Genomic DNA, 14,005 nt, shown 5'->3' on the forward strand with positions numbered 1-14,005 from the left:
CCTTAATTAAACGTCATAAATTAGACCTGAGAGGTGTCATTTATGACACTAAATTTAAATCTTAATTATTTAAAATATAATAAAGGTAATTAATAGACAGTTATTCAGAGTGATCAGGAAATGTTTGTATGTTTGTAAGTAAATGCTTCATATTTCACAGTATTTATGGGGTGCAGAGACAACTAAAATGGATGTGTGGTGTATAGATGTAGGAGTTTAAAAAAGACAAATGCATTACTTGATATTCTATCGTTCCTACTATATTAAATTATCAGATTTTCACCAGAAGAAAAAAATATTATTTCTTAACTGTATGAATTCCAAATAAAACCAAATTCACTCCATCACTTATCATTTCTATCTACTACAGTAACTAGATTTTAAAAGTAATCACTTCATTAAATTTGCATTTAATTATTCCAGTAAATTAAACAACATAAAACAATTACTATAAATTTAAATATAACAAACATTGAGTTACTTGAGTTGCTGTTTGTTCAGATGTTTTGATCACTAGGTGAGAAGTGAGAAACGCTCACACTCCAAACACTCACTTTTATACAAAACGTTAAACATACACAACGATTTAAACTGATATGAAGTGTATAAAGTTTAAAAAGACTGAAAATGTGTTACAGCTAATCACCTTCTAGCACCTGAGATATCACCTGCAGCATGATGGAGTCTCTTCGGGTGTACCGTGCAACAGAACCATCTGGTGATATGGAGCTGGGAAAAATGTCAAAATTGAAAAACATTGTTTCACTCCCCAGGAGCGGTCGACCAAGAAAGATAACTCCAAGGGAAAGACGTGTAATAGTCTGCGAGGTCACAAAGGAACCCAGGGTAATTTCCAAGGAACTAAAGCCCTTTCTCACATCGGCTAATGTTAATGTTCATGAGTCCACCATCAGGAGAACACTGAACAACAATGGTGTGCATGGCAGGGTCGCAAGGAGAAAGCCACTGCTTTCCAAAAAATTAATCGCTTCCTTTCTGCAGTTTGCTAAAGATCACATGGACAAGAAAGAAGGCTGTTGGAAAACTGTTGACTTGAACGTTGACTTCGTCACCACCACTAAATAACTCTTTCTATCTTTATTCTGTTGGCAATGTATCACATTCATAATGCAGATTTGGTCATTCAAAACCATGTATATCTTTATTTCTGAATGAACTACAACAATATATAGTACTACTGAACTGAACAAAAGTGAAATCCAATCCAAATCCGATACATGAACTTACCGGTGGCTCCTAAAGCAAAGAAAACTCATTTTAAAACATTCAATGGCATATATCCTTCCAGTGGAGCTTCGATTTCATTTTGATCAAAACATTTGTACTTTTTTGACCTAGAGCCAGCTGATCATCTTATTTTTTTCATTGTATGCACTCAAATACTTTTTGGGAAGATATGTCAGCTGGTTGGAAACAAAGCTCCAATCATGGCCTACTTTTTCTACAAACCATATTGTATTATATTTGGAATGTTGTTGGATGACAAAAAGTCTGAATTTGTCATTAATGTAATGTTGCTTCTGGGTAAATGTTAAAACAAGGCATAACCCTTATTATAACTCTTATTCCCTTATTCAAGAGAGACTTTGTTCGGAATTATGTTCCATTACAAAAATGTATGTGGGGTAAACAGACCTTCACGTTTACTTCAATGATAAGAGACTTGGGTTTGTTTGTTTTTTTTATTTTAGGACTCATTGGACAGTGTTAGGACTCATTCCTGCACCACTCCATTACTGACATTTATACTCCTAAACAAACATACATATTGTATTAACATCATAACATTAGTTAAACTATAGAGCAGAATATCTAAAACAGGTTAACGAGATAGAAAATGAAACGTATAAGAGTATGAACTGTCACAGACGAGGCTAGCTAGCTTGTTAACTTGAGAATACTTCCGCTCAGAGTTGTGGATATAAGTGGAAACACAGCATTTAAAGCCGTTCTCCTTCTTACTAGACGGAGTGACAGATGCCAACCTCACAATGCGGCCGACATCGTTAAGAGTAATCCGCGGAAGATCTTACAAGCAGTGAGTGTACAAAGCCGGGCTGAATCTAATCACTTCCGGTCGCGGTGGCCACTCAGATCAATGCGGAAGTCCTTCATTACACTGCGCGAGTAACGGCTTTATCTACATGCCTGAGACTCCAAACGGCTCCAACGTGCAGATTCACCGCAAGGAATCGTTTAAGAGAATCGACTCTTTCAACAACGGTACATCGGCCAGAGTCTACACTGGGATTTTTCTTTTTCTTTTGTGCTTTCTGGTTTTTATTCACATTTTATTTCATCCTTATTTTCTGCTCTTCAGCTTGAGAAAACCATGTAAAGAACAAAGCACTGAACTAAGAGACACGTGTATGATTCAGTGGAACGTTGGAATACATCCATAATGCACTTCGGCAAACAACAACACAAAAACGCAAACAAAATGTTTAAAACTCCGTTATTTCCAATGAGCTTTTGCAGTAAATGATTATAAACTCCTCCTCCATAAGAACATTTTTGTGAGTTTAACATGAACCCGAAGCATTCTGGTGCACTCTGACAAGAAAATAAAGGGAAAAGACAACATTTGCTTCAAGTAAAAAAAAAATAAAAAAAAAACTCATTTATTGACACCACTTCATTTGAACTTTTTGGTATACCAGCCATCTCGGTTTGGCAGTGTGCCAAGAGGGCATGAGAGCCCTTGTTTCTGTAATTTATTTATTTCGATCAGAGGTTACATTTTGCATATTTTTATTAAAATTCTGTGACCAGGGGAACTTGTGCTGGACTCCATTCACCTCTGTTTTGGCCTCAACCTTCAGCCAGGACCAGCTCCATCTGCACCTCAGCCCTGACTCAAGCTGTGCTACAGAAACAGCATCTTCCTCTTTAAGCACCAGTGAACGCCATTGAAGATCCCCTTTAGGAGAAATGTCCCACCACCCAGCTGAACAGGACGTTTTGGTTGGTTTTTAGACCTGTTTGTAATTGCCTGAAGTGCTGGTCCACCACCTCAGTTTGAAAAGTGCCGGGTCAAATGCCAGCTCGCTCCCGTTGCCCTCGGCAACGTGGTATGGTAAAGTGGGTACTTTCAAAATGCAAAATTTTTTTTGTCTGTAAATTCTCTAGGTTACTGAAAATACAGAGACTTTCCATGTTTCATTCCAAACTACAGTTCAAGAGGGCTATGCTCAATATGTTTAAAAAATGAAGTAAAATGATTAATTACATATCAGTTTTGTTCACCTAGCTTATTGGTAGAGGTGGACGTGGTTACATTATGTTGGTGTAGAAGGTGACGTACAGAGCAGTCAAGTTAAAGTTTGATAGATTGCTATGCAACATATTCCTGTGCCAGAGCATTAATATTCAACATGTAGAAGGTTCTGCAGATAAATCGCATGGAAATGTTTGTTCTGTGAGACTGGGTGGGGCGGGATTGGTCAGAGTTTGATCAGGAGCAGGTGGGATTATTCAGACTTTCTGCGTGGTTGTTGTAGGTCTCAGGTTGTTGACCCTGTTGCTGTGTTTTTGAAGAATCTATACAAAATAACGGAGGAGATTTTTACATTTCACACTGCAATAAAGTCATGAAACTGTAAAACACTGGAGTTAATAATTAATGTAAAAATACAACCAGTGCCTTGCAGAGTTTCTAATTAATATCTTCCAATTAATTACAAATAAAGCATCATATTCATACGTTTCACACAAACTCCTGTATAACTAAGTGTCCTTGCTGCGTTACTGAAATTAATGTATTTATTTTAAAAACACTGTTTAAATATGGAGAATAAAGGTTCGCAGAAACATTTACATGTGTATATATTTATGTATTACACTGGACACCTTTTTAGAATTTTAAATTTGTTTATTAAATTAATTTTAAATAAATTTTGTCATGCTTTTTAACAATGATCTGGTTCAGTGATTTGAGAAGCTAGACTGAATTAGTTATTATCTAATGGTTTAATAATTAAAGAAATGTTCAGTTAAATGTCAGTCTCAGCTCTATAATGTGGCTCTATTTAATGAATATTAAAGTTTATACAATACAATATTAACTTTATAATAGTGTTTGATATTAACCATAAAGAAGTCTTTTGGTAGATCATATATGCAACAAAATATAATAAATAATTTCTAAATGAGGATAAAGATAATTACTAAGCAGTGAATGAGAATCATGAGGAATTGTTTGTATGTCCACAGCTGAGAAAGGTGGACTCCTCTCACAGATGTGTGTGTGCATTAGTGAGATAGTGTGGTGTGTTTTCTCTCGTCCACAGTGTGTGTCATTGTGCTGTATCACATCCTCCCCCTCAGCACCTGCAGTCGCTCCCAGCTGCAGCAGTGCTTCTCTGTGCACTCTCACTGACCGAGGTTTTTGTACGGCGCTCTAACACTGTGTGAACACTCCACCACTATGGTGACTCTGACAGTAGTAATCTCCTGCATCTTCAGTCTGAACTCCACTGATGGTCAGAGTGAAGTCAGTATCAGATCCACTGCCACTGAAACGAGCTGGAGTCCCTGTGTATGAGCTAGTAGCATCATAGATCAGGAGTTTAGGAGCTTCTCCAGGTTTCTGCAGGTACCAGGCGAGACTGTCACCACCATACACTCTGCTACTGGTTCTACAGTTGAAGGTGACTGTGTTTCCTGGATCAACAGTTTGCACTGAAGGAGTCTGAGTCACAGTCACCTGACCTCTGGATCCTGAAGAGAAACATAGATTGTGTTTCTATGCTGTAAAGTGGTGTAGAATTCGTATGAAATGAAGTGTGTGAGGCTGTGAGTTGATGTTAAACTCTCACCTTGAGTCCAGAGGGCCAGTGTGCAGATGAAGACGCTGATCAAAGTCATGGTTGCTGTGGGTGAAGTTGCTGAGCAGCAGCTCTCAGTCATGAAGTGTTAAAGTCACAGGGCTATAAACACTCGCAGAGCACTGAAGCATGGACTGGCAATGCAAAGTGTGTGTGTGTGTGTGTGTGTGTGTGTGTGTGTGTGTGTGTGTGTGTGTGTGCACTGCAGTGTGATGGAGGTTTTTGTACGATGGTTTCATTAGAATGTATCACTGTGGAACACTTTTGGTGGAGGCTCCAAACTCGTGGTGAACAGTAAGTGTGTTTTCTTCTTTTAACACAAAATCCATTTAGTTCATTACTAATTACATGAATAAATAAACTTAAACTAAACAGATTATTTATGTTTATAATCGCATGATTGATGTTATTGTGTAATATTAAGCTCTGATGAGGATCACATTTCAGTATCAGAACAGATCCCATATCAATGTTCTTGAACATTCAACAAATCTACAATTATTGATGTTAAATATGTAATAATTACACACTCGCTATATATTCGACATGCAATAACTCTGCAGTTCCTCTATAATAAACATTTCATAAATACAGTTACTTTGTGCTGATGTAAAATCCAGATGAAAGCTGCTGTGTGTGTTTGTGTTAAACAATGAATATTTCTGTAATCAGCTACATTTGTATTTGCTGCAGTTAAATATGCTGAAGGTTTGAACTATAAAGTAATAACACTTGTTATAAAAATGATTTTTCCCAGATAAATTACAGTGTGGAACATGTTTGTTTTGTCTCTGCACTGAAACTGATGTCTAATAATAAAGTACTCAATGAAACTCAGTCATGAAGTCAGACTTTATTAGACTTAATTACTCTGTAAGATCAGACAGTTCCACAAAGTTACAGAAATATTTCATAATCATTTCTAATTGTGTGTGTGTGTGTGTGTGTGTGTGTGTGTGTGTGTGTGTGTGTGTGTGTGTGTGTGTGTGTGTGTGTGTGTGTTTCTCCTCTCCAGCGGGTCCCACAGCTCCCTCCGTGTCTCTGCTCCCTCCGTCCCCTCTGCAGCTGTCTGAGGGATCGGCCTCGCTGCTCTGCCTGCTGTCTGGCTACTCTCCACAGGGGGCGCTGGTGAGCTGGACAGTGGACGGCTCACAGGTGAAGAACGAGGTTCTGACCAGCGCAGAAGAAGAGAAGAACGGCCGTTACAGCCGCAGCAGCACCCTGACCCTCAGCAAAGACCTCTGGGAAAAGGGGGAGGAGTTCAGCTGTAGGGTCTCCCATAACAACGTCGATCATCCGGTCACGTTCAGAAAGAGTCAGTGTTAAACCTAGTGGATCCAAGATAGAGTTTAACATAGAGCTGCTTATGATCCATCTACAATAGAGTTTCAATTCTACACAATGCTGACATTTCTGTCTTTACTCTCTTCACTGTCCTGTTGCTCTTCCTGTAGTTTTTGCTGAAATAAAGCTGAGTTTTGGACGTTGTGTGTTCTTTTATTGGAGTTAATAGTGATGATCAGTGTGATGAGAGAGTGGGATTAGCTGTAGATTCAGTGCTGTGTGTTGTGCTTCAGTGAGTTTGACTGAAGGAAGTTGAACATCTGGTGAAGTTTCTGCTCTATTCTGGGAGAAATGAAACTCTTCAGTCCTGTTCATGCAAATCTCACTTACACCTCACTTCTCTCTCTCTCTCTCTCTCTCTCTCCCTCTCTCTCCCTCTCTCTCTCTCTCTCTCTCTCTCTCTCTCTCTCTCTCTCTCTCTCTCTCACTCAGTAATAATGTCTAGAAGTTTTTTTTTTTTTTATCATAGAATTTTTATTGAAAATTTACATTGTACATAACACCCCACTCGACAACCCCAACAAACAACCACAGCCAAAACCAAAAGAAAGGGGGAAACAAAAAAAAACAATGAACAAACAACCGGAGAAAAAAACAAACACAAAAAAACAAACAAACAAACAAAAAAAAACTAACAAACATAAAAACCCAAAATAACAACAACAACAAAAAAGAAGAAAAAAAGGGTAAAATGTTCAGGAATTACAGTCCACCTCTCCTCAGTCCACCACCAGGGTGCATACATCACTGAAGTAGGTAATAAATTGTGCCCATTTTCCCAAAAATGAGCCTCTGATGTTGTACTTGATTTTTTCAAGTTTTAAAATGAAGATTAAATCTTTAAGCCAGACTGATATAGAGGGGGGTTGTGGAGAGGTCCAAGACAACAGTATTCTGCGCCGAGCAAGTAACGATGCAAAAGCCACAACACTAGCTTTTTTATGGTTCAGAGGCTGACGCTGAGATGGAACACCAAAGATGGCAATTAAAGGACAGACATCCAATTTGATTTTAAAAATGTCGGACAGAGTTTTGAAGAAAGAGTTCTAAAAGTTCTGCAGTTTGGGACAGAGTGCAAACATATGACTGAGGTTACACAGCGAAAGTTTGCGTTTTTCACATGTCAGGAACATTGGGATATATATTAGACAGTTTACTCCTAGAGAGGTGAGCTCTATGGACCACTTTAAATTGTATGAAACTAACTCTAGCACATGACGTGGCGGTACGTATATTATCTAACTCTCTGCCCCAGTAATCATCCTCAAGCTCCAGGCCCAATTCCTCCTCCCAAGCACTAATGGTTTTGATATTGTAAGAATCGTCCTGTGAACAGATCGTTGCATATATCCGTGAAATAATGCCACCCTTATTAGGATTCAGCTTGAACACCTCTTCCCATGCAGACTTTGTAGGTAAGGAGGGAAAACCAGCGAATAGGGAGGAGACACAATGCCTCATTTGAAAGAAACGGAATAGGTGAGACGGAGGCAGACCGAATGACGAGGATAATTCAGAAAAGTTTGCAAACACATTATTAATGAAAAGATCCTCAAAGCGTTTCAGACCCTTCTTTTCCCACAAAGAGAACGTGGAATCCATAAAGGAGGGGAGAAAGAGGTGGCTATCACATATAGGTGTCATGGTTGAGGCCGAGATGGATTTAAAATGACGGCGAAACTGATAGAAAATTTTTAGAGCGGGATTATCTGTGTATTGTGAAAGGGCTATAGGAAGGGAGGAGAACACCATAGCAGGGAGGGAGGTTGAAGTACAAGACTTCACTTCTAAGTGGCACCATGGAAGAGAGAGGGCCTGCACCCAGAGCACCAGTTTCTGAATATTAGCCGCCCAATAATAATACATGAAATTGGGCAAGGAGCGGCCACCACTTAGTCGACTCCTCTGAAGTGAAAATTTGGAAACCCCCCAAGTTTTCCCTGCCCATACAAAAGAGGAGATTAATTGGTCTATATTCTTGAAGAAAGATTTGGGTAAAAAAAAAAAAAAAACGTATGGACTGGAAAAGGTAGAGGAATTTTGGAGGAATGTTCATTTTTACTGTGTTTATTCTACCAAGAGGGGATAATGGTAGAGCTGCCCATCTTTGGAAAGCCGACTTCATGTAGGAAATTAAGGGTGTAAAATTCGCCGCCATTAACGCGGAATAAGAACGGCTGACATTAACTCTGAGATATTTGAATTTTGAGTCCTCCAAATGAAAAGATATTTCAGTCTGTTTTATTTTTTGGCCAGATTGGTTTATGGTAAGCATTCACTCTTCTGTAGGTTCAGTTTATACCCGGAAAATTTCCCAAAGTCATTTAATATGCGTATTATCTCAGGACTTGATGCAATCGGATCTGTAACATAAAGTAGTAAGTCGTCAGCATATAGGGCTAGTTTACGTTCAATTCCTTTGTGGATTATACCCTGAAATACAGGAAGAGTTCTAAGCGCCATCGAGAGAGGCTCAATTGCTATAGCAAAAAGTAAGGGAGACAGAGGACATCCCTGGCGCGTACCCCGTGACAGAGTAAAATAGTCAGATTTAGCATCGCTGGTATATATGGAAGTCTGCGGTTCCACATATAATAAACGGATCCATGATATCAGTCCATCCCCAAAGCCGAACCTCCTTAGCACCGTAAAAAGATATTCCCATTCGATCCTATCAAATGCCTTTTCTGCATCCAAAGAGATGACCACTTCAGATGAGGCGCTGTTTTGTTTTGAATACAAAATGCTAAGTAGAGTACGAATATTAGAAAAGGAATGCCGTCCTTTTATAAACCCGGTTTGCTCCTCTGAAATAATGCTAGGGAGAACCCCCTCCAAACGAGAGGCCAAATGTTTGGCTAAAATCTTGACATCAACATTGAGGAGGCTAATAGGTCTGTACGAATGACATAATGTCGCGTCCTTCCCATCTTTGAGCAATAGAGTTATAGACGCTTGTCTCAATGTTTGTGGCAGCGTCCCTAGTTCTAAGGATTCCTCGAATACAGCCAGAAGTAATGGGGCCAATACAACATGAAATTTCTTATGAAATTCGGCAGGAAACCCGTCCAGGCCAGGTGATTTCCTAGATTGCAATGAGTTGATTGAGTTAGTAATCTCATCTAAGGTGATGGGGCTGTCAAGCTCAGATGCCAATAGAGGGTCAACTCCGGGAAAATTAATATTTCCAAGAAAATGGTCCATGTTACCTGAATTGTCAGGAGATCCAGCTGAGTATAAAGAGGAGTAAAAACTTTTAAAAGTTGAATTAATTTCTACAGGATCCGAGGTTAATGCACCACTGGACTGCATAATCTGAGTGATAGAGCGCGAGGCCACTCAGCTACGCAGTTGGTGAGCCAACAACCGACCGATCTTATCTCCATATTCATAATAATTGCCACGTGTATGTAACAACAGCCTCTCCGCCTCACCTGTCGATAACAACTCGAACTCCGCCTGCAAATTAAGCCTTTGTTTATGCAGCTCAGGGGTCGGGTTGAGAGCATATTGGTCATCAATGGCTCGAATATTATCCGATATTTCTTTTTTCTTATCCTTGCGTTGCTTATTGGCATGAGCAGAATAAGAGATTACCTGTCCCCTTAAGAAGGCCTTTAAAGTTTCCCAAAGTAAAGACTAAGAGATTGAATCAGTTTGATTAGTAAGAAGAAAATCATCTATTGAAGTAGAGATATACTTGCAAAACGCTGAATCGGATAGAAGTAGAGAGTTAAGCCTCCATGGTGGACGAAAGGCGCGATGTGAAGGTAGAAGAATGTCAAGACTTGGAGGAGCATGGTCTGACATAACAATTGGTAGATATTCAGAGTTTACAACCTGAGAAATTAGAGATTTATTAATAAAAATAGTAATCAATGCGAGAAAACGATTTATGTACGTGAGAAAAAAAAGAATATTTTCTCACTGTGGGGTTAAAATACTTCCACGGATCAATGTAACCATTCTGAACCATAAACTCAGAGGACACCTTTGCCATTGCAGAGGGAGCCTTTGCAACAGCGCTAGATTTGTCCAAAACCGGGTCAATAACACAGTTTAAATCTCCCCCAAATATCAAGAGACGCGTGTTCAAAGCAGGAATTTTGTGATTCAGTGCCCAATTTCAAACTCTCAAACGACGCAACAACTGGGGCCAGAGCGGAGTCGATAGCTGCTTTCACCTGAACTGTGATGGTAGATGTTAGCGCCGCTATTAAAGTGGTGCGGAGATTTTCAAAATCCAGCGGTAGCTTGTCACCAGGACTCGTCGTGCTCGGTGAAGATTTAGGTTTCCGTAGTCTTTCAGAATTACTTTCTGGTTATAGTCGTGGACCAAATAATTGAAAAGGAGCGCACCAAATGTCTTAGAAAAGATTCAGGTTGCCTGAAAAGTACAATTAAAAGATAAAATGCTCGGGAGCTCACTCCACTCGTGCCTTCTCACTTACATGCTCAGCCGGAAGTCCCCCACTTGATATTTTCAACTATACTTTTTCATTGCAGGTCGCCATTTCCAGTTTTTAAAAATGGTCTCTAGAAATATTTTTAATGACTTTATATTTGGTTTACTGCTGTTATGAATCAGAAGGTCAGGGGTTCATGCCCCAACCACCAAACTGTCATTGTTGGGCCCTTGAGCAAGGCCCTTAACGCTCTCTCATCCCGAGGCGCTGTATCATGGCTGACCCTGTGCTCTGACCCCAGCTTCCTAACATGCTGGGAAATGTGAATAAAATATTTTCTAATTGAATGTATATGTGACAAAATAAAGGCTGCCTCTAGGATGCTTAAAAGAAACAAAGAGAGCAAGACTCTTAAAACCAGAGCAAGGATAATACACATTATAAGACTTAGCAATGAGAGTAACTAACAGAGCGGTACACACATTATAGCAAATGAGATGAACTGGTAACAGGTGAGAAGATCAGAACTTGGGGAGCTGGAATGGGTGTCATGGGTGGAAACTGGGGATGTGGGCGTGGCTACAGACTAAATCAGTTATGACATCACCACATATAGTAACTACTAATATAAATTTTGAGTGTGTGTATTGCAGCGTTGTGTAAAGAAGTGTGTCTTGTTCCAAATATTATGAGCATTTTTAGAGTTAGTGCTCATGAACAAGAGCTGTGTGTGTGTGTGTGTGTGTGTGTGTGTGTGTGTGTGTGTGTGTGTGTGTGTGTGCGCGCGCGCAGTGGAAGGTAGACCCGAGTCAGCAGATCTAAGGGCATTTTCACACCTGGCTCATTTGGAGCGTTTGTTTCGGAACCTGGTGTGTTTTCTCCCTTGGTTCGGTTCATTTAGACATATATGAACACTGCAATCTTGCTCGGATCCGCACCAAAACAATCTGTATTCGTTTACAATTCGGTTCCTCACACCTGACTTGCATAAACACATTTTGGGACGATTTTGAATTGCCTTGTGAAAGCAAACCGTGCCAAGGACAAAATGAAACGTCTGAACAATTTATGTCCCCGTTTCAGAACAAATCACAGATCTACAGGTCTGAAAACGCTCTAAGAGAGTGGAATGGTCAGTAGGACTGGAGAAGTGCACAAAGGTAAGCTAGGCTCAGTCCATTATTGTGTTCGATGTAATGGTGAGGAGTTTAAAAGAAGTACAAGCCGTTATTGGACATCAGTGTAATCCTAACCCTAACTGTATTAGATACAGAATTGATATCTTTCTTATAGAAAGTTTGGGATCAAAATGAACAAAAAGGAGTGATTATGGAATAAATGATCAAATGAAGATCAGCGACCCTGCTATGAGCAGCTGTTGACCACACCAGCATGAGTTGTGTCTGACAGTACTGATCTCCTGCATATTCAAGTGACTTTTACAAATTCTGTCCCATAATCCACTCCCACTGAAACCAGGTGGAATCCCACACTGATGCTGATATACCTGGTGTTTCAGGAGTTTAGGAGCTTCTCCAGGTTTCTGAAGGTTCAGACAATATCCACACCGGTCCTGCAGCTGATAATAACAGTCTCTTCTGGAGAAACACACAGAGACTCTGGAGAATGAGAGAGGAGTCTCAGTGTCTCAGCAGTAGAGTCAGTACTTTATGGTTTTATCTGACTGCATTATGTGTCCATCAGTGTGACTGTGACATAATCATGCAGAGTAGAATAAAGAGAAAGGTGGACTCCTCTCACAGATGTGTGTGTGCATTAGTGAGTTAGTGTGGTGTGTTTTCTCTCGTCCACAGTGTGTGTCATTGTGCTGTATCACATCCTCCCCCTCAACACCTGCAGTCGCTCCCAGCTGCAGCAGTGCTTCTCTGTGCACTCTCACTGACCGAGGTTTTTGTACGGCGCTCTAACACTGTGTGAACACATAGCTACTACCGATATAATGGTCACTCAGACAGTAGTAATCTCCTGCATCTTCAGTCTGGACTCCTCTGATGGTCAGAGTGAAGTCAGTATCAGATCCACTGCCACTGAAACGAGCTGGAGTTCCTGACTGTAAGCTAGTAGCATAGTAGATCAGGAGTTTAGGAGCTTCTCCAGGTTTCTGCAGGTACCAGTGTAGATAGCTACCACCATACACACTGCTACTGGTTCTACAGTTGATGGTGACTGTTTTTCCTGGATCAGCAGTTTGCACTGAAGGAGTCTGAGTCACAGTCACCTGACCTCTGGATCCTGAAGAGAAACATAGATTGTGTTTCTATGCTGTAAAGTGGTGTAGAATTCGTATGAAATGAAGTGTGTGAGGCTGTGAGTTGATGTTAAACTCTCACCTTGAGTCCAGAGGGCCAGTGTGCAGATGAAGACGCTGATCAAAGTCATGGTTGCTGTGGGTGAAGTTGCTGAGCAGCAGCTCTCAGTCATGAAGTGTTAAAGTCACAGGGCTATAAACACTCGCAGAGCACTGAAGCATGGACTGGCAATTGCTATTCTGGGAGAAATGAAACTCTTCAGTCCTCTTTATGCAAATCTCAGTTACACCTCACTGCTCTCTCTCTTTCTCTCTCTCTCTCTCTCAGGTTAAACACTAAATCAGTCTGTTTGTGTGAAGCTAAGTGTCTGTTGTACTTTGATTTCTTCATTTTACCAAAATTCCAGTTTGAGCTCCTTCATGACTCGACACTTCAACTCTGTATGACACAGACAGTGATGACAGTCATGAAATTAAGCATAATTCATCACCTTCTTTTAAATGTGGAACACTGACCAGGTCTTCAACACTACTACAGAAAAACTGTCTGAAACTTTATAAGCAGAAGGATTTACACTTTATTCACTTTATTTAGTCTGAGACAGGAGCATCAGCACAGGAGGACAATCCCACCGGTACAGAGTATTCCTAACTTTGTGAAATTACACCAAAATAGTCCAGTAAAGTCCTGGATCCAGCTGGAATCATGAACTTTATTGTACATGGAATTTCCAGCTGTTTAGGAGCTGTCTGATTTCAGCACTGACTGTGTTTATCACACTGCACCCTGCTGCTGAATGACTCGTGTGAATGTAAACACGTAGACGTTTAATAAGTAGGAGTTGACCATAAATAGTTGTTCTTTTACTGAAGCTACTATGGACAATATATTCAGAGAAAAAAACAGCTGCCGTTCTACAGTCAGTGCATAGCATCAGTGTTCAGGTAGAGTATTCATTTTCAGACTTGCTGAAATATCTAGTAGTAACTGGGCTTTAACAGAACATGAATATGGACCTCATTAAACCATTTTCCCCTGTTTATATGACCTGTGTTCAGTCCCTAACCACCAGTATTACCAGCCTGGGTCAGTTCAGGACTCGTATTCTCAGGGAGTGTACACTATATCACCATGTACA

General features: G+C 40.2%; 1 protein-coding gene across 1 annotated transcript; it reads right to left on the reverse strand.

Moving 5' to 3' along the window:
- Positions 1-3,896: 3,896 nt before the first annotated feature.
- Positions 3,897-13,097, reverse strand: LOC108262033 (immunoglobulin superfamily member 3-like). The gene is made up of 4 exons (XM_053688127.1): positions 12,949-13,097; positions 12,529-12,850; positions 12,105-12,195; positions 3,897-4,765 (listed from the first exon to the last, which is right to left on the reverse strand). The coding sequence occupies exons 1-4, from the start codon at positions 13,037-13,039 to the stop codon at positions 4,421-4,423; spliced, it is 849 nt and encodes a 282-aa protein (XP_053544102.1). The 5' UTR covers positions 13,040-13,097; the 3' UTR covers positions 3,897-4,420.
- Positions 13,098-14,005: the final 908 nt, after the last annotated feature.

The sequence above is a fragment of the Ictalurus punctatus genome, chromosome 19 (genome assembly GCF_001660625.3).
Source record: "Ictalurus punctatus breed USDA103 chromosome 19, Coco_2.0, whole genome shotgun sequence".
NCBI lineage: Eukaryota > Metazoa > Chordata > Actinopteri > Siluriformes > Ictaluridae > Ictalurus > Ictalurus punctatus.